At 34.8% G+C, this 21,525-nt stretch overlaps 1 protein-coding gene and 1 non-coding gene across 2 annotated transcripts in view; one reads left to right on the top strand and one right to left on the bottom strand.

Moving 5' to 3' along the window:
- CCDC171 (coiled-coil domain containing 171) overlaps nt 1-21,525 on the top strand; it is a 301,385-nt gene that overhangs the window by 199,492 nt on the left and 80,368 nt on the right. The window contains exons 22-23 of the mRNA XM_041004524.1: nt 10,915-11,060; nt 12,907-12,961. Coding sequence (XP_040860458.1) covers nt 10,915-11,060; nt 12,907-12,961 — 201 coding nt within the window. The remainder of the gene's footprint in view (nt 1-10,914; nt 11,061-12,906; nt 12,962-21,525) is intronic.
- LOC121145161 lies at nt 14,078-14,200 on the bottom strand. Its single transcript, XR_005881958.1, has one exon. It is a non-coding gene; the product is annotated as a small nucleolar RNA SNORA31 (small nucleolar RNA).

The following is a 21,525-nucleotide window of genomic DNA, read 5'->3' as shown; positions in this document are numbered from 1 at the left end:
TCTTTGAAATTTGTATGTTTTTCTAGTTAAGAAATTAATTTCCAAGGGAAATGTATTTGTGTTAGATGATCTGCTTTTGAATTCTGGCTTTATGTTATCATGGACAAGTGACTTAAACACTATGCCTCAGGTTTCTCATTTACTATTTCTTACCACATTGTTATGAAGACTAGCTATATTAATGTCTGTTTATACAGACATATAAATATCACTATAAAATAATGCTTGCATGCTTATATAGTAGACATTAATTAATTAGCTAGAAACATATATATGTTTTCACACGGTGCTAGCTATTATTCTCTGTGGCTTTAGCATAAATAGGTCTTCAAATATGTATGAGGAATGAATTAGTAAACACAGTTCAGTCACATCTTTGTTGAGCCTAGATTTTTTAGGAGCAGCATGTAAAACAAAAATCTTAGATACTCAAATGTGTCCTTAAGAATTTCTTAGGGAAATGTAAGAGGGCATGTTTAAACTTGGTAGCGGAATAATATTTTGATTGTTTACACACTTCATTCAGTCCATCCAGTTCAGTAAGTTGTTTATATTTGTTTTTATTCCCTGAAAATGTCTCTTTGGGAGGAGCAAAATTAGAGATGATATATTCTAAACACAAAGGTCATAGCCAGATTTCCTTTCGTTGTTAGATTATGTGACCGACTTCTTTGGTTAACTATCCAAATAAAAGATTGATTTGCATTTCGTGGACAATTTGAGGGGAAACATGTTGGCTTTTCCAAAATTCCATGGGAAACATGCTTATGAAAAACACTGTATGGATTTCAGCTTCTCTCTGTACCAAAATACATTTATGTTTTAATTCAGTTTTCCATGACCTTTTTGAAGTAACCTTGTATGCTTTTTGTATAAGAATCTCTCTTCTGCATCGTCATTGGGTGTCCACAGTATCAGAGACATGGAGGGAAATGGAGGCAGTTGAGGAAAGCAGCATGTCTGGTTGTTGCTATTGGCTTCGTGTCACCTGCTTTAGGTTTAGTGCAGCCAAAGCTTATGACCTGTAGTGGCATCAGAACTGTATTTCAGATGTTGGTCTCCCTTTTCGTCCCATTTCTCCCAATTTCTCTCCATCTTTTTCAGGTTGAGTATAATGTAATTTTTCTTGAGTCAGATGCAGTTCTGCTTTTTATATCTTAAACGAATTTGGGTATGAATTCTTTCATTTCTGTGACATTGTAGGACAGCCTTTCTGGCATCAGTTATTTAAGAGCAGCATTTCTGAATTAAATTAGACAGGAACGTGTCTTTTACATGGCACGTAGGGTCTCCCTATCAGGAGGAGGTGGCTGCAGATGCAACATTCTGGAGCTTGAGATCTTGCTGGACGCTTGTGATGGTTCCTGCTATAAATGTTTAAAAAGTTGAGATTACACCAGGAAGTCGAAGTCCACAATCTATAGGGAATGTACAATACTATCTTTGTTATCTTTAAAGGGAGGAGACACAGGGAAGTTAACTTTTTTTTAAAGCAAACATTTTTGATTAACACACAATGCATGTACATCCATATGGAGTATAGTATACTGTTTGCACATATGTACATAAGCCATGCTGCTGGAATTTTTATTCCTTTATTTTTTGTGCTGGAAACCTCTGAGCTCCTATCTTCTAGTTATTTATATAGTATGTAATGTACTGTTGTGATCTATAGTCACCCCAATATACTGTGGGACACTAGAAGCTAGTATTAGTATTTGGCTGTGTTTTGATACCCATTATTCATCCTCCCCTTGTTACTCTTTCCACCCTTCTTAATCTCTACTCATCACTGTTTTAAATTCAGATCAACTTTTAAAAAAAGTTTCCATACATGAGCAAGAGCATGTATTTGTCTTTCTTTTAGTGATGGGCTGATTTAACCTAACATGATTATCTTCAGTTGCATCCATTTAGGATTTCTTTCTTGTTCATGTCTGGCTAATATTCCTGTCTCTGTGTGAATGATGTTTCCTTTGTTAATCTATTAATTTTTGAAAGGCTAATTAAAAAGCAATAGCCCAATACATCTTGAATAAAAATCTATATTGAATGGTTTGCTACACAGTTCACACTTTGCAAGTATTTATTTTAAAATTTTTTGTGTACATCTAAGAAATGGTATTAATCCTGTTTTCACCATAGAGACCTATTAAAGTTATTATGGGATTTTCTTTCAATGTTAACAGAAAGAAGCCATTTAAAAAGATTTAAAACTTTGTGGGGTTTATGGAATTTGATTAGTACTGAAAATCTTAGAAAGATTGGGGGGAAGGAGAGAGAGAATGAATATCGTTCCCAAATGGTCATAGTGGACTGTAATGGCCAGAACTGATCTGGATGAAGGCCCTGAGTCTGCAGCTCCATCCAGATTTCCCACAGAGGTAGCAGAGTCCCTGGTGCTTGGGCCATCCTCTACTGCCTTCCCAGGTACATTAGCAGGGAGCTGGGTTGGAAGCAGAGCAGTGGGGACTTGAGCATGAACTCTGATCTGTGATGCCAACTTTAGCCGGCTGTATCATTACACCAGCTCTATAATTGAAATCTTGGCTTTGTATTTTTATGTAAATTTCCCATTTATGGATTTAATCTGAAATCTGCAGCAATATTTATTGATGCTGTTTGGTTAAGGATAAAGAAGAAAGCTTTGGGTTTAGGTGAGTGGCTCAGTTTGGTATAAAACCTCTTAATTGTTAGTAAGTTTTTGTTAGAAAGTTTAATTGTTAGTGACTTCTGTGATTCTTAGTTTATTCTTGTTTAAAAGGGCATGGTAATGCTGTCTACCTCACTTGATTATAAAGAATGAAATGAGTTTCTAAGTACTTGTAAAATGGCTGGATGATGATGATGGTGATGATGGGAATTACTTGTCATTGCAGTAGTTTGTCCTCCAGGGATTGTGTAGAGAACAACAGCAGTTGTGTGGGAAAGATTTATTGAACCTGTAGTGTAAGGCAGGCATTATTATTCGTGTTGTACAAAAACGGACCTAATGCAGCCACATAAAGGAAGAGCATTCCACACAGCAAAGCTAGGGAATGTCTGTAGTCTGGATTGCTTTTTCTGTTGCCTATGCTTGAAAGATTACTCAAAACTTAATGCACATAATGTCATCAGTAATTTGAATAAACTCAAATGGCCAAAATTAATTTTCCCAATTTTAAACTTGATGTTCAGATTTTCTTAGATGAGAGAATTATATTACTCAGCTGGTGTTTGAGATAGTTTTATCAAAATTGGTTACTATATGACATATTTAAGTTAAATAAAGTTTAAATCCTATTTCTCTAGTAAAAATATTAATGCGAGGTCATTTTAAAAACTATAAATAGATTTACTTTCTCTACTATTCAGTTACATCACCAGAAGGATTCTTGAAATTGAACACATTTGAATGTTACGAATTCAAATTTTGAAACTCAACGTTTTCCAAATTCTTTGGCAGTCATTTTAGATAATTCTCCAATGATGTTTACACAGTACTTTGATTCTAAATGATGGGTTATTACAAGTGGATTCATAGCTTTACTTATTTAAAATATTGCCAGGAAATTCAGCAATTGTTTGGACTTCTGCATCTAGAAATGTCAACTGAATGAAGTTTTTGGAATCTGCTGAGTAGATTTTAGCTAATAAAGGCCAACAAGAAGAACCTAGGTGTATTATGCCTCCTACTATTTCTTAGGCACTTGCTGAGAAGACATGGAGGGTCATGTGTAAAGCTCATTTGGCTACAGGCGCTTCATGCTGCTTGTCACTCGCATGTACTGTGTCTCACGAGGCCTGCAGTGCGGCCAAGTGAGATTTGCTTTAAACTCTAACCAAACATTGTTGCTACAGTACTGCTGAAATGCCATGCATCATAATGAATTTAGCTACCATTTGTTTATCTTGTGCTTTCTGTGTATTTTTCCAGTAAAGAAGTCTCTGAAGATTGTTTACCATCTTCCTTTTTTTTTTGCCATTTAAAAATATGTCTTAAATATTTCTCATCTAATTTATTGCTTTCTAGCACTTTTAGTTTGCCGGGAAGAGTTTCATGGTTTATATGTCAGACATAGAACAAGCAACATCCAGTTTGTTTTGAATAATCTTATAAAGTTCTTTTATATCCTATTCTATTTTACTGTTGATCACATTTAGTTAAACTACTGAGAAGGATTAGCATTTTCCTCTTATATTGGCGAGAATTTAGGAAGACATTTTTAAAAAGGAATGATGTGGGAATAAGTTCCCAACAATCATAAGGCATTATACATTATCTTTTGTTTTTAAATTATTTATCATGGTACAGTTCCAAAAGCTCAGGAATATCCCCTTCCACACACCCCATCCTCACCCCCTACTGTTTTCCCCTATATTGTAACAATAATTTAGTCCTTCAACAGTCACAAATCCATCATTCTTATATCTAAGTGTGTCCTGAGTACATCTTTTATTCAGAAGTAGAGGTGCATACTGTGATGTTTCTCTGCTTTATGGTATCCTTGCCTCCATTCTGTAGACATTCTAGGTAAGTACACGTATACACATGCTTACCTATACTTCGGTTGATCTCGTATTTAGCATGAAGGTTGCCTTATATCAGAGAGAACATATAATATTTGTCCTTAAAGCATACTTTGAAATTTTAGCATTAAATCTTCATTGCTCGTTTGCTCCCAGTTTTGTTAAGTATCTAGCATGCACAAAAGCAACTTACTTTGCATATGGTTTTTGTTAATTGATTTTATCTTTCCAAGTATGATGAGATGGTTATTTAAAACTTACCTGCAATTAACGCAAGATATATAAGTATACATAAACATGAATGTGCATGTATTTATCTAGAGGAACTGGGTAACGGAGACTAGAATATCAAGAAGTGAAGATACATTACAGTATGCATCTCTACTTCCGAATGAAGGATGGACTCCAATGAAACTATTAACTGTATCTTGACAATAGGATACTGTGCTTTTCTGCTATTGTCTATCCCTCAATGTCAGGGTACTCATCATTCTTCTAAGTAAATCCTTTCTTTTAATTTTATGTCCATATATATATGTGTGTTTGTGTATATATGTATATATGTTAGTATATAAATGATGAGATAGATTTAATAGAGCAACTGCTATGTTGCCCTATTTTCTGTGTTGCTCTTATGTTTATCTCTATACAAGGAGATAAAATTGTATAGCGTTTTATTCAGCTTCTTCTAAGATATAGGCTATCAGAACTGAAATTAACTCATATATTTACTATACCATCTGCTGGCATTTTTCTCCAAAGCATATTTATTATAATTTATCTAATTGCTAATCTCATAAATTTTTGAACTTTGTTGTAAAAAGGATATTCCAAAAATTGAAGGAAAATGACTATGACAAAAAATTGTGTTTAGAGCCAAAATTTTTTTCCTACAGAAATAAACATCTTTTAATTTCATTGGTGTTGAATTTTTGGAAGTACCTTTGTATAATTCTTTGGCATCACTTCTGATTTGTTCATTTATCTCTGTTTAAATGTGGTGGTTGTATCCCTTTGGCTTTCTACTTCATGTAGTCAAACTTGCATAGTTGGGTCTACTCACCATCTACTCAGTTCTTAATATAATTTGATAGTTTCACATTATAATATTGTAAATCATGGCATCATTTCCTTTTTCAGCATTACTTTCAGTGCCTTGAATAATATTACTCAGTTTTTTTTTTATCATCTTGGGATATTTATTCAAAAATTGAAGTCATATGTTAGTAAATTTTGCATTTTTGTAGCTGTTAAAGTCTTGTTTCTCCCCAACCATAGAAATATAGCTTAATTCATTATAAAGTTAGTGCTGTTGTCTTGAGTTTCATTTTGTATGGCTAAGTTTTTTTTTTTACCAGGTGGAATAAGCCATTAGCTTTTAGTCTATAGGAATGTGGATCCATAGATATTTCCCATCAGGCAAAAGAAAATCTATAAAAGTGGTATCCCCTGGGGCTTGGGCTTCCTACGGGCCTAATGGCCTGCACCACTGCAGTTTTGTGTGCTCTGAGAAAGAACGCTGGTGGGTGATTACTTTGACATCTAGAAATACTGCTCAGAGAGGTATGTAATCCTCTCAGATGACTAGCTTTTATACTCTATTGCATTTATTAATCAAGTATTCTGATTCAAGGAGCTAATTTAATCAATTTTCTAGTATATCAAATTATAAACTTTGTATGAGAGGATATTTTAGAGAGTTCATGGAAAATGGTACTACAAAATAAGTTTGTTTTAGGGACCAGAATTGTATAATTTGTTAACCTGCCTCCTGCACTCCTGGCTTCCCATATTGACACTAGTTCGAGACCCAGTTGCTCCAGTTCCAATCCAGATCCCTGCTTGAAGCACCTGGGGAAGCAGTGGATGATGGCCCAAGTGTTTGGGCCCCTGCAGCCACAGGAGAGGCCTGCATAAAACTCCTGACTTTCATCTGGCTCAGCCCTGACTCTTTCAGCCATTTGAGGAGTAAACCAATGGATGAAAATTTGTATTTCCTTCTGTCTCTAATTCTGCCTTTAAAATAAATTAAAAATTACATGTTTTTGAAAAATGAATTCTTTATTGGTGAAAATAATTTTGAAATTCATGCCCAGTTTTTTCATAATATACCTTTCAAATAATATTTACCACATGCTTAGATGTCAAAATTCTTTGCACCAGAATAGTTACCTTTAGATCCTATTATCCACATTTTTTTAAGTATCTTTTTCTCTTGTGTAATTTTTTTAAAAAGATTTATTTATTTTTATTGGAAAGGTGGATATACAGAGGAGGAGAGACAGAAAGGAAGATCTTCCGTCCGATGGTTCACTCCCCAAGTGACTGCAACAGCTGAGCTGAGCCAGTCCGAAGCCAAGAGTCAGGAGCATCTTCAGGGTTTCCTACATGGCTGCATGGTCCCAAGGGTGTGAGCCACCATCAACTGCTTTCCCAGGCCACAAGCAGGGAGCTGGATGGGAAGTGGGCCTGCTGGGATTAGAACCGGTGCCCATATGGATTAGAATCTCATATTTAATATCTTCTTGCTTCAAAGAACTTCACAAAGACCACTCCTAGTGATGGTTTTTAAACTCTGAATGTACTGAAACTCACTGAATTTTACAAAGAATGAATTGTGTGATCTGTGAATTATGTCTAAATAAACATGTTGGGGATAAAAAATTTCCACTACAGCATATCTTTTCATTGGTGAAAAAAATAGTAGAGTTTCATTTTATAGTTATAATTTGAGAATTATTGGCCATCATAGACATTTAAAGTTGAGAAATAAATTAGATGTGAATTAAAAATAACAATTTATGGTCTTATTTAATAGTAATATATGTTTACTATAGAAACTTAAGAAACTATAGAAAAGAAAAAAGACATTGCAACGTGTATGGGTTTTAATATTCATATTTATTATATTTTTCAGTCCTGAGCTTTTAAAATATACTATACTTGATTACTTCCTGTGCATCTATATTTTTTTGTGCTCATTTTCAATTTGTATAAACAGTTTTTAATTTTCATGATCATTTTAATAGAATAATCAGATGCAATTTTTTTTAATGGGAGTAGATTGATGGATGTCTTGGCTGGCTCCCATACTATCAGAGGTACACATGAAACAGGGCGTAGACTCAGTCCCTAAAAATAAATGCAATGAAGAAGTGCCTGAAAGCTTTTAAAATAGTTTGAGATTATAGTGCTGCAAAATTTATCTTAAAACAAATCACATTTACAATAAAACCTGGACTCTTTGATAAGTAGAACTGTGATACTCATTCTTGTATAGGTACAGTATTTTTCTGTCTTTTAAAAGAAGCTTGTTATCATATTTAACTGTCTAACAGCTAAAATTGCTCAAAACACTATGTAAAGATAAATTCTGTTTCAGGCTTTGAATTTATTATTATTACGTTTTTTTGGTAAATATTAAGACCCAAGTACAAAATGAGGGCTGTATTGTGGATTAAGTGAGGTATCTCAAGGCTGTGCTGCTCTGATAACTGAACCCGAAGTGACCTTTCTCAGACACAATTACAGAGCTGTATGTTTTTCCTTTAATTTCATCAGGGGTTTAATTAGTATACAAATAAAACTTCCCTTATCTTCCTTTCTACCTAATTGGCTTGTCTTCGCTTATGTATGAAGTATGTGAAAGTGGGCTGTAATTAGGGTGACCGTGTTAACCTTTTTTTCCTCAAATGTACTGTTGCCTAAAGGCCTCAAGGCCTAAAAACAGTGCTTTGGATTATTGCTTTGCAATCACTATGGCTGTCCCACAGGTTTTCTCATGAGCAGAAGGGCTTTGGGTGCTGCAGGTTCCCACTGCTTAACAGGATCTTCATTCTTCTCCCCACTAAATGTTTATTGATTATCTCGCTGTTCCAGGCTCAGCCTCCAACAACTTAATATCAGGTGACAGTCAGGAGAGTTCTCCAAGTAATTAGAGTTGAGCATTGGGGGAACAATTAGGAGCAGAGTTATTAAACTTGATTTATCCTATTCTCTCCTGAACAGTTTCTTGGATATCAGAACATCACACTTTCACAATCTACCCTGGTTGAGAAATTAGTGGCTAACCTGCTGCTTATCATTGTTGCCTTGCTGCCTGGAGGCACACCCGCTTCGTCTCAGCCATTCACTTGAAAATATTAGAGTCCATAAAATTTATCGTGGGTTTTAATTAGATCAGTCTGGGCAGGAGGAAAGGAAAGCTGAACTTAAAATTTACAGATGATATATATTGTGTATGATACAGGTAAATATGTAAACATATGATACACACACATACATTTTTCTTTAGAGATTTTTCAAAGATGCTGCTTTTGTGTTCACAAAAAGGCCATATTCATGAATATCCCTGTTAGTGTGTGTGCTGCACACATCCCCCTGAAGCATATGTCCCTCAAGTTTTTAAAAGGATTGTCTCTCTAAGTTACATAGCTTTGATATCCTCCTGCCACCCATGCTGTTCTATCTCTTCATAGTTAGGGAAATATGATTTATATCACTTTGTTCACCCCACTTTTCCTTTCTGTGTTCTGAAGTTGTGTTAGCTTTGGATGCATAGTAGAAATTATAATCAATAAGCTGTATTTTCTTTGAAGTTGTATCATAGGATTGATGAGCGGTCAGATGTGATTTTAGAATGTCAGACAAGGGTCTCTCAGAGTCGCCCAACGTGCTTCAGCCCCCTTGTTATTTAGAGTTGCTGAGCAAGAGAAATTGGATGAGTTGGGAGAAATGTATTATTTCTGTTGGAAAAAGAATCCAGGCCTTCTACATAACTCATGGTGGATCATTAGTTTTATATACATGTCTGGAAAAAAACATTTTTTATTGCCTTAAAGATGTAAAGAATAGACTTTAAAATGATTCAGATATTTTAAATGAAGAAATCTTATTGTACTTTAGTTCATTCAGCCATCTTTATTAACATTGGCACAAAACAGGATGATAATGTTTTAAAGAAGCCTGTTCTTTATCATGTCTTAAATGTTGATTTGAATCATTGATTATTTCCTGGTGGAATATTCTTGCAGATATTCTAATACTTTAAAATAAGTGATAAATAAGCACAGATTACCCGTGTTTCGTTTTTTGATGTATAGTTGTCTGACAGCGCCGCAGCTGTTTGAAAAGTGAATAATTGAATTAAAAAACTTTTAATATATTTAAATACCTTCGTGTGGATGATTGCTTTTGGTTCACCAGCATTTACAACGAATTAACTGTTTTAGTTCCATGTGTACATCTTGATTTTTTTTTAAAATACAACTCATTGTGAAACATTAAAAGATGACTGTTGCAAGAGTGTTATACATGAAATTATAGCATTTCTACTTCACCAATCTTTTAAAGCACAGGGCTAGTTATGTATGTCTAAATCATGAATAAAAGAAGAAAGATATTATGGGTATACAGTTGGCTAGTTAAGCTTATTGTCCAAAAGATACAGTAAAAACTAAAACCTTATTTTAGAAATTTGATAGGCAAGGGTATGAGCAGTTTTTAATTTTTTTTTTAACTCTAAGACATCTTATGATTTCTATACAATTTTACATTCCAGTAATTTAAAGAAGATGTAGAAAATTCTCCTCTAAATTGTGCATTTTTGCTTCTAAAACCTTAAACCTAAACTTTCAAGATAAAATTATACCCTTAACATTTTGGAGTTTTTTTGTTCTCAGTATTTCAAGTTGAGGTAAATAGCAGATATTAGTGAACACATTTCATGTTTCTTTGACTAGGAAGATATTTATGGAACATGGGTAATTCTGAATGCAAGTTTTGTCTATAACTCTGTCCATTACTTGTCACACGTTGCTCACTTTTGTGTTATTTTCTGAGAAACAAGTGAATTTTATTCTGGAGCACTTTTTTTTTTTTTTTGTTCATGGAGATGTAACAATCTATTATAGATTTTTTTTTTTAATTAAAAAGTAGTGATACTTTCAAATCTTGAGAGGACAGTTCTCTTGCATGTAACCTAGTCCTGGTATACATCATGCGCATATTATAGTTCTTTGACTTTGAATCTGTTTACAGTTAAAAAGACTTACAATTTGATGTGCTTTCCTCTTTGAAATCTTTCTCATTAAAAGAAATCACGACCTGAGATTTCTTGAATCTGTATTTTTATAAAAAAAAGGGATTTATTTGCCTTGAAATATTTTTAAAAATAGCAGTTCTATTGTGTAGTCAAATATTTTTTTTTTCAAAATCTCACCAGTGCTATCATTTCTGATGATGGAATATGTGAAATTTTTGCAGAAAATTTGTTAGAGCTTGTTGTATAATGACCCAAGTCTACTTCTCAGTCAGTCTGTATTCTTCTTTGTTTAATAGCCTATGGCATAAATTGAAGTTAATTATCAGGGCTGACAAGTAACTCTGTTTTCTGTCTGCTTGCAGAGTCTCTCCGAGGCAAAGATGGAGCTGCGCAGGAAAGATCAATCCCTACGTCAGCTCAATAGACATCTCACCCAGCTGGAGCAGGACAAGCGTCGGCTGGAGGAGAACATCCACGATGCGGAGAGTGCCCTCCGCATGGCAGCCAAGTGAGCGCGCGGGCCTTGGGGAGATCACTTAAAACAGACAAAAGATCAATTCTTACTTTCATGCTCCGGGTTTTAGCCCTGGATAATACAGTGTTAGAAAACAAAAGTACAGCTGTCTTTCTTTGAAATTCTCTGTTATATCCTCAAAAGAAGAAAACTCTTAACTCAACCATACTAAATATATTTTTTTTTTATTGGGAAGCTTCAGAAAACTAGAAGTGCCCGTATAGCCTCTCGTTATATGCGTTACGGACTCTGGTGTGGTGCTTCATGTCTGGAGTCATGTTTTCATTAAGGTGAAATTCAGGATTCTTTATTTAGAACTTTTGCCTGGTGTCTTCTGTCACATAGTCCTTTTCTGCCCCATGCCTCCTAAATTTTGCTCTGCCTACATTATAATGAACTAATATTGCCGTGTTAATTATATACCAACATGTGAATTGTAGCGTTTTAAAACATGCAGTGAAAACATACAGATCATGGGGAATTCTCTGGGTTTTATAGCTACATATTGTAATATGTTAAGTACAATATATATATAGCTTCAGACAACTATGTATATGTGATGGGAGTATTTTTTTTTTCCTCAATAATCAAATTTAAATGACCTGTGAAGTTTAAGTTGAGCAATTCTCTTGGGCAATTTTATTTGTTCCCCACGTCAAATTTCACAGAGTAACACAATCCTTTGTATAATAGCATGGCTTAATGAATGTCTACTTAAGGATTAAAGAAATGTTTGATACTAGGAAACTCAATATTTTATAAACAAAAGAATTAAAATGCCTGTCCTTGCAAAAACAAACACTAACTAAAAACTGTTTTGAGGATGACACTTGTTAAACATAAAATGCCTTGAAATATGGATGTCGTGTAAATCTTATGAAGAATATCTATAATCTTAGGCTATCCATATGCTTTGCTACTTGTTTGTGACATTGCTCTGGCTTAGTGAAAAGACAGATTGGACATGAGGCCCCCAAATTGACATGTTTGCGTATCTACCAATGATTATTGTGAAAACTGTGTGTGCTGTATTAAGTGACACTTTCTGTTTTTAAAGTGTAAGTTTGACTAAATGGATTTTGATATTACTGTTCAACAGTCTCACTTCCCTGGGTTAAATCAGAGGCCCAGCCTAGTGGATTTCTGTCTTAGAATTCTCAGAGAATTCTGAGATTAATGAAATCACATTTGAAAATCCCCCAGCTACATACTGTGCTTTTAATCTTAGCTGGTAATGCAGGTATTTGACATGTCTGTGTGTCCATAGACACAGGTGTTTATGAGATTACAAGTATCTAAATTGAAATTTGTACAGCTATTACTTATAGTTTTCAATTTAGAACTTAACATTAATTTTTTAATTCAAACGTTTAATTTTTATTATAAGACTAAGATTGATTAACAAGGCTGATGGGAGAAGGTAGTAACTTTGCATATTCCTAGTTGGGTCTTAGGGGTGTGTGTGTAATGTGTGTGTGTGTTTATTTATTATAGCACAAAAAACTGTAGGAAGAAAAATTCTGTTTTGCATAATAATGGCCATTTATAATATCTCCTCCTCACTATGACTTTAGTCTTTTACCTTCTTATAACTCAATAAAAATTTTAATAATGTGATTGGACTTTCTTTTTTGCTTTTAAAGTTTTATATCACTTCTGCCCCACCTCTGCCACCCTCTCCTCACCCTGTGATGTAAGACAGGCAACATTGTTGAAAGTAGAGTTAAATGTGGAAGTGTATCAGTAAAACATGGCTTGGTTCTTTTAAGTGAATGCCAATGATAATCATCCTTGATTTTTTTATATTAATAATGTAAGCTAGTTATCTTTTTTTTTCTAGAGACAAAGAATGCGTTGCCAATCACATGAGAACAGTAGAAAATATGCTTCACAAGGTATTATCATTTTTAAAAATATTGTTCAATTTCTATTCTGACACTTCTAGTTATTTTGGTTAACCACAAAATAGTTTAGAAGTTTTTTTTTTTAAATAAGTTAACAAAAAGTACTTTGCAAATGACTGAAAGTTTTTATCATATAATGTTATTGTTTATACTTTTTTTAGAATTAACTTCATGTACTTGATACAAGCATGAAAATGGTAGTTTCTGCAAACTGATAAAATTGCACTTGGGTTATTTGTGGTCTTTGCTGAATGAACCAGAGATGATTAAGACTCTCGCATGTCTCGTAATGATAAAATGTTTGACCACACTGTCTAACCTCTTTCCACTCTTAAGCCAGCTGTCCCATAGAGAGAGAAGCACAATGCATTTTAATTGTGTATATACCTAACAGGCAATAACATTATTTAAATTGAAATTTTATTTACAGGAATATTTTCTGAAAGTAGACATTTAACATTTAATAATATGTTGTGTTTTGAAATTCATTTTTGCATGATAACTTTGGCTTCTAATTCGTAGTGATGTATTATAAGGAAATTATGATATTAGTAAAATCTTAGTATGCTGGTGACCTATGAATTTTCTTAGCAGTCTCTTCCAGATTAAAAGGTGTATTCATTATGTCATCATTTAGAGAGAAGGTATTTATGCTATCGTATTTCAGATAATATTTTGGGAATATATTTTAAGATATGTAGGAGTTATTAATAAATCATGTTAAAACAATTTAGTGAATCAAATTTATTGCATGATACAATTTTATAATTATCTTAAATGTCCTAAAATTAATTCTTTAAGGAGGTACTGAATAACCTTTGAAAACTAATATTTTATCTATTTTTAACTAATTTTTGAGATTAAGTGCATTTTATTTTTAGACAATGTTTTTTTTTTTTCCCTTGAAGACAATACCTTCATTTCAGGTAAACCACAATCAAAATAAATGAAGAGCTCAGGGTCATCTCAGTCCTATTTCCTGCAAGTCCTGGTATTGCTGATGACAAGCAGCAGCCAGTTATGATGGCTGTGATGGATCCAAATTGCAATTTTGTTACTGAAAAAAAATTATAAAAATATTTTCCACCCTAAACTCCTAGGTTACAAGGCTATATCCCTGTTCAGTCTGGACTGCCACACAGACAGAAAGTTCAGGGACTTTTTTTTTCGCATCCTACTTCAAACCAAGACAACAATTGCAGGTTATTCTAGGTCTGTCAGTGGAGGCAGATATTTTTCACGATTAAAAGCCCTGGGCTTTTGTATTCATTGTTACTTGAAAGTACCTAGGTTAATTCTTATCATCATAGATATTTTAAAAATTTTCCAATATTTGGAGTACTGTTTTCTTCTAAGTTTCTTTTTAACCATGAGTTATTTTCCTCTCCAGTGATAAAGTTGGTCCATTTATAGTGACTATAAAAAATAGTCACATCAGCATCATTTTTCCTAAGAGATTTTTGTGTTTCCTTTTTGTCACTCATGTGTTGGTTACTCAGTGGTGTTTTTTTTTTTTTCATGGTACTATAATTTGTTGTTGATGTTGTTGCTGTGGCTGTTCTAACTCATACCAGTTGTTGACCTTGTTTCATGGCTTCTCAGTTATGGAAATATAATTATATATTATATATATAATGATAGTGATGGAGTACTGGGGTCTATCATATATGGATGTGGGGGTATAATGGAACATGTATCCCTACTTCCAGATGAAAGATGGATTCCCAGTGAAACTGTTGGACATGTGTAGACAATACGATGCTGGACTACCTGACATTGTCTGTACCAACATTGTCGGGGTACACTTAAATAAGAGACTGACAGAATTATGATTCCTTATGAAGGACTACATCATTGTATAATGGGGAAAATCTGATAGGTGGTGGGAGTTTTGGGAAGAATCCCAATCTATATGAAATTGTACCACATAATTCAAAATTCAAAATAAAAATATATTTAAAAAAATAGTTACATCAAGTCTGTAGGTGCTACAAAGAAACCTCTTGGAATAGATTTTCTTTTGTACTTGTACATCTTGTGATTGACTAGTCTGTTATTTCATATTTTTGTATATGCATGTATATAAAAGGTATACAGTATACTCTTAGAAGTTAGTACTGAATTTGATGTTAGGGAAAGCCATCGCTAATGTAAAATATAGATCTTATACCTTCTGTTTTCTTGTAAAATTTGAAAAATATGCCTATTTTATACCTGATAGAGACTGATTGCCTCTAAATTTGTTTTTATGGTTTATGGGATCGTGTCTGTGGAATGGCCTGCTAGCACTCACTTTAGATTTTTTTTTTTTTTTTTGAGAGAGTGAGCTTCTGCTTATTGGTTCACTGTATAAATACTTGTAACAGCTGGGGTTGACTGAGGCCAAAGCTGGGGGCTGGGAATGTAATCCATATCACCAAAATGGGTTATAAGAACTCATCATGAACCTCATTCCAGTGTCTGTATTAGCAGCGAGCTGCGTTAGGGGCAGAATCCAGAGTTGAACCCAGGTATTGTAACGTTGAACGTTGGTGTCCCAACTGGCCTGATTCCTGCTAGCCCAAGTACCTGCTCTGAGCCATAACAGTGGAGAGTGACTTATGTTTTATGGCTTCCTTTCCCCAAAGATTTAATAGTCAATTGTTTTGGTTTCTGCCTTTGGAATTGCTGTTTATCTAATGATCTTAAAGCTTGAAGTAAACATTTGGAAGAGGTCAATTGGTAGATAGCTAGAGCTGATTCTCACCTCTGGGTGAGAGTGAGGGGATAGAAAGTGGTATAGAGTCCCTCTGAGTCTCTTAGGTTCGGTACAGGTGCACCTGTCTTCGGATATTCAGGCTTATTTTTCTGGTTACAATAACTTTCCGTAAGTATTTTGCTCTTTTGGAAAAACTAAAATGAGTACAGAAAGAGGGTCTGGGCTATTGGAGGGTGAGTAAAAATAGCTGTGATTACGTATAAACCCTTTGTCAAAGTATACTGAACGTAATAAAACGCTGTAGCTTGTTATGTTTCTTATTTCTGTACCAAGTGTTTTCATGGTATGTGTCAATTCTAAAGTAAAAATTTTTTTACCTGCTAAATTGAGTTTTAATATTAATTTCTGACACAGTAATCAAGAGAATCTGTTTCTATGCAGGCATTACTTTTCTTGCATTTTAAAGAATTTAATTTAAACATTTTCAGGAAAAATGTGTTTTTGATGTTAGTTAATTTTTAAATTTTATGCATTCCATTTAAATGTTTAAATCCTAATAAATAAGCAGCTGACTGTACATCATTTTAAAAAAGTTTTTAAAAAATTTTTTTCTATTTTATGTATTGGTGGTGGTGAGGAGCAAGGACGCACTCCTACAGAGTGAGAGGTGTTTCATCTCCAAGTGCTTAGGACAGCTAGGGTTAGACCAGGATGACGCCAGTAGCCCAGATTTCCCAGCTAGGTCTCCCAAACTGGTGGTAGGAACCAAAGCATCTGAGCCGTCATATGCTGCCTCCCTGAACATCTTAGCAGGAAACTGGATGTTAAATGGAATAGCTAGGACATCAAGCAGACACTCTTGATGTGGGATGCAGTTATTCCAAGTAGCAACTTACACCAAACACCTGCTCCTAGGCCTTATTTTTAAAATTCCATTAGAGAACATTACTGGTGTTTGATGAAGAATGCTGGTCATTTTCACTTAGAAGCATATAAAGTTAGCTGTATATGCATGAGCTCCAAGCTTTTGTTGATTTCAACCAACACGGAAATAATTTAAAAGAAGTATCACTATGTTCCTAATTCTGTACTGTGAATTTCTATAAATAATTTTATTTAAAAAATCACAGTTGTAATAAAGATGGTAGACTTTTTTCCCTTTTTGTTATTCTCTGTGAAGAATATAGTGTAATAGCTATTTGTATGGCACTTACTTATCAGACATTATGAGTAGTGATTTAAAGTATATGAGAGAATGTATGTAGGATCCATACAAACACTATGCTATTTTTAGAGGAGGAACTTGAACATCTGTGGATTTTTGGTATCCACCAAGTGGAAGATATAGATTCTGTAACCAATCCAAGGTGAATACTGAGGAACAAGTGAACTGTTTTCAAAAAAAGCATACGTTTTTGTTTAATTGCATTTAAATATCAGTATTTTAAAAGTTTATGTCAGTTTTTAATGTAGGTCAGTAGTTTATTTGTTTTAGTAACTGAATTTCTGGTTATTGAGTTTAATAAAAATAGGAACAGGAAGAAGCAAAATCATCTCAATGTCTATTATGTGAATTTTTTATGCATATATTCTACTGAATTGAATTCTTGACTGCTTTTAATTTTCTTGGGAAAATTTATAGTTGTTGGATTTGTTTCTGAAATCAACATTTTAACCAGTAAGTGCCTAATCCAGTGACTTTAAGCACATTTACAATGTTTGGCAATCATCACAATGATCTAATTCTGCTACCTTTATATCACTGCCAAGGAAAGCAGTTGCTCCCTGTAACTCCTTCCTGTACCATGTAGCCAACACTGGTCTGTTTTCTACCTCTGTGGATTTCCTGTTCTGGACATTTTATATACGTGGAATCATCATATGTGGCCTTCGGTGTCTGGCTTCTTTCATTTTGCATGCTTTGGTCAAAGTCCATATGTGACATGCATTGATATGTCACTGCCTTTTGTGACTCAGGGTACTGTATGAATATACATGATGTGTGCTCAAGTGTGTGTGGGGGGCATGGGTGTTTTAGTGAACTTGTGGCTTATTGGGTTGTTGCCACTCTTTGGCTATTATGAATAAAGCTGTGAACATTTTTGTGTGTTGGTCTCTTCAGTTTTCTTGGGCTGGTAGCCAGGAGTGGAACTGCTGGGTCACATGGTTAACTCCATGTTTCACTTTTTCAGGTACCACCAACTGTTTTGAATAGTGATGTGCCACTTCAAATCTGTGTGATCATAAGGGTTCCCATTTCTCCCCATCTGAATGCTTCCCTGATATTTCTGTCTTTCCAATGGCCTTCCTGTTGTGTGCAAAGTAGTGTCTCATTGTGGCTTTGATTTGCCTTTCCTTTATGACCAATGCTTTAAGCTTCCTTTCATGTGATTGTTATGTCTTTTTTGGAGAAATAGCCAGCTCCTTTGCCCATTTTAAAGTTATATTGATTTTTGTTTTTACTGAGCTTTTAAAGCTCTTTATATTAGAATACATTTCTTTACATTTTCAGGTTTGTGGTTTTTGCCCTTTTTCAAGTATTTCTTGATGTGCACATTTTTATATTTTGATGTTTAATGTTTTATGAGTATGTTTTGCTTTATTTCTGGAAATCTATCACCAAATCCAAAGTCCTAAAGACTTAAACACTTTCCGCTTTGTTTTCATCTAAGAATCTTATTTTAACTCTTTAACTTGTTCTGTGTTCAAGATTACTTTAGTTCTTTTGGATTTGGTAATGTCATCTGCAAAATGTTTTTGCTTCTTCATTATTTGAGTACCTTTTGTTTCTCTTCATTGTGTAATTGCAGGTTAGAATTTGTAATTCTATAAATGTGTTGAGAACAGTCATTCTTGCATTTTTCCTAATCTCAAGGGTAAAGGTGTTGGAGCACTGAGCAGGGTCTAAGCTGTGAGTTTTTCATGGATGCTGCTATGCATTGAGTAAGAGTTGTCACCACAAGACTCATCCATTTGTTTATACTGTGACGTTTCAGTGATTGATTAAATGTAGTGAGTTGATTTAATGTTATCTGAGAGGTGGGGCTGAGGGACGGTCTTTGGGATATTGGGAGCGTGCCTTACAACTGTTCTTGTAACAGGTTTCAGTATTTCCGCTCAAGTTCAGCTCAGGTTCTCGCTTCCGGCCTACCACATGATCATTGCCACTACCAGGCTGCCATAACCAGCCTCTACCAAATGCCAGTCTATGGTGCTGACCAGTCCTGTTATCTCCACTGGAAGCCAAAATACACCCTTTTGTTCTAGAGAAGCTCTCTTGGGTGTTTTAATTCAAGTAATTTAAAGTGGACTAATACAAAAGTACTTTATCCAGTTGAGAAAGTTCTCTTTCATTCCTAATTTTTTGAGTGTTTTTATCATAGCATATGTTAGGTTTTTTCAACTGCTTTTTTTTTTTTTTTTTTTTTTTTTTTAGTGCTTACAGTTTGTCTTAATAGCCTCCTTGTTTTCTTCACTTATTTTTGGGCATTTAAGTTCTAGTTTGCTAGCATTTTATTTATTTATTTTTGAATTTTATGCTACAATTTCATATGGCCTGGGATCCCTCCCCCGCACCCCCGATTGATTTTTCCCATATTATTACAATAGTATAGTCCTTCATAAACATCAAGTGTTTTTTGTTTTTGCAACAATGAGGATGAGCACATTGTTTTTTACACCCTGATCCCATGAATGCCTTGTACTAGATGGATTGATTTGTCTACATTGAATACTCTTTCACTTCTAGGATAAATCCAGCTTGGTTATGGTGTGTAATCATGTGAATTATGCTCTTGTATTTCTGGTATTTTCTTTTTAAGGTAATTTATTTGAAAGACAGAGTGACAGGAAGAGAATTGGAGGGAAGAGGAGGAAAGGGAGAAGACAAGAACAGGGAGGGAGAGCAAAAAAATTCAGAGAGGGAGGGAGGGAGAGAGAGATCTTTGACCCCAGGGCTCATTAGCCAGATGTCCCCAGCAGTTGGGCCAGGCTGAAGCCAGGATCCAGGAACTCTATCCGGGCTTCCCACATATGTGACAGGGGCACAAGCTCTTTTTCTTTTTAAAGACTTATTTTATCTATTTGAAAAGCAGAGTTAAATAGAGAGAGAGACAGACAGATCTTCCATCCACCGATTTATTCCCCAAATGGCCACAGTGATAAGAGCTGGGTCAGTGTGAAACTTCTTCTGGATCTTCTGTGCGGGTACAGAGGCCCAAGGTCTTGGTCATCTTCTGCCGCCTTCCTTGGCACATTTGTAGGGAGCTGGCTCAGAGATAGAGCGGCAGGGACTTATACAGTGTTGATATGGGATGTCTGCACCACAGGTGGAAACTTAACCTGTGCCCCATAAAGTTAGCCCCCAGACATGTTTCTTACATTTTATTGTAGTTATTTATCACTATAATTTTCTCATTTAAGTTACTTTTACTGAGACTTGTAGTTGTGCTCCCTTTTCACTAGTTTCAAGGGAGAGAGGTCTGGCATTTGTTGGTTTACTTCCAAAATGGCCAGAATAGTTTACTAATCCAGGTCAAAGCTAAGAGCCTAGCACTCCAACTGATCTCACCATTTGGGTTGCACGGACCCATGTACTTAGGCCGCTGCTTTCACAGATGCATTTACAGGGAGTAGGACCGGAATTGGGGCAGCTGGGACTTTAACGGTAACACAGATGTGGGATTCCTGTCTTGTAGGCAGCAGCTTAGCCTATTCCAACCATAATGCTGATTCCAGCTGTTCAAAAATGTCTATATATCTGAGAATTTCCAGTTCTTTGTTCCACCCATTATTTTTTGTTTCATTCCATTATAGTCACATAAGTTATTGATATAATTTTAGTAGTTTTAAATTCATTAATAGCTATTTTGTGACCTGAAAGGTAATTTATCTCAGAAAATTAGCTGCATACATTTAGAGAAAGTATATCCTCTGCTTCTTTGAATTAGAGAGGTCTGCATATATATCTGTTTGGTGTTTTTGGTTCTTAGAGTTTGTATTTGCTATTTCTGATTCTCGGATTGTTCTGTTGAAGGTGAAATGTTAAATTCTGCTACCTATATTGTTTCAATGTCAGTTTCTCCCTTTGGTTCTGTCAACATTTGTTTTGCATATTTAAAGGCTCTTCGGTTACAATCATGCTTCTATGAATACACTTCAAAAAGTTTATTGAAAGTTGAATTAAGAAATAAGCTTATTTTGGTTGAAAAATTTTGAAATGCATGCATATGAAGAATTTTGGAAAAATTTGTGGAAATGCAAATGATGGAAAAGTTGCATATATATCATTTTTTTTCTGTATGAGCATAAACATCATGTTTTATTTAATTTCTCTCAAAATGTTTTGAAGTATTTGCACGCATTTATAATCATCGGTTCTCTCTGGTGACCAGGCTCTGGTGATAAGCTCTTATTTCTTTTTCTTTTCTCTCTCTTTTCTTTGAGTCCTATAGTACATTTCTTTGTCTCCTTGATGCTATGCCTCATGTCTCCATTTGACTAGATGATTGCCAGTCAGATGATCTTTCCATAAGTTTACCAATTCTTTTCTTGAGCATTTTTGTTCTGAGTGTTGTTGAACCCCTCTATTGTGGTTTTGAAAAAAGACTTATTTATTTCAAAGACAGAATTAGAAAGAGATTGAGATTTCCCATCTGCTGATTTACATTCCACATGGCCACAACAGCCATGGCTGCTCCAGGCCAAAGTTAGGAGCCAGTAATTCCATCTGGATCTCCCATGTGGATAGAAAGGGCCTGAGTATTTGACCATCATGGGTACACGTGAGCAGAAAGCTGGATCTGAAATGGAGGTGTGACTGGATTCCAGGCACTCCTTCATGGGATGTGTATGTCCC

This window comes from Ochotona curzoniae, unplaced genomic scaffold (genome assembly GCF_017591425.1).
Source record: "Ochotona curzoniae isolate NIBS_2020 unplaced genomic scaffold, NIBS_Ocur_1.0 scaffold_3208, whole genome shotgun sequence".
Classification (NCBI taxonomy): Eukaryota; Metazoa; Chordata; class Mammalia; order Lagomorpha; family Ochotonidae; genus Ochotona; species Ochotona curzoniae.
This window is presented reverse-complemented; position numbering and strand designations above follow the sequence as displayed.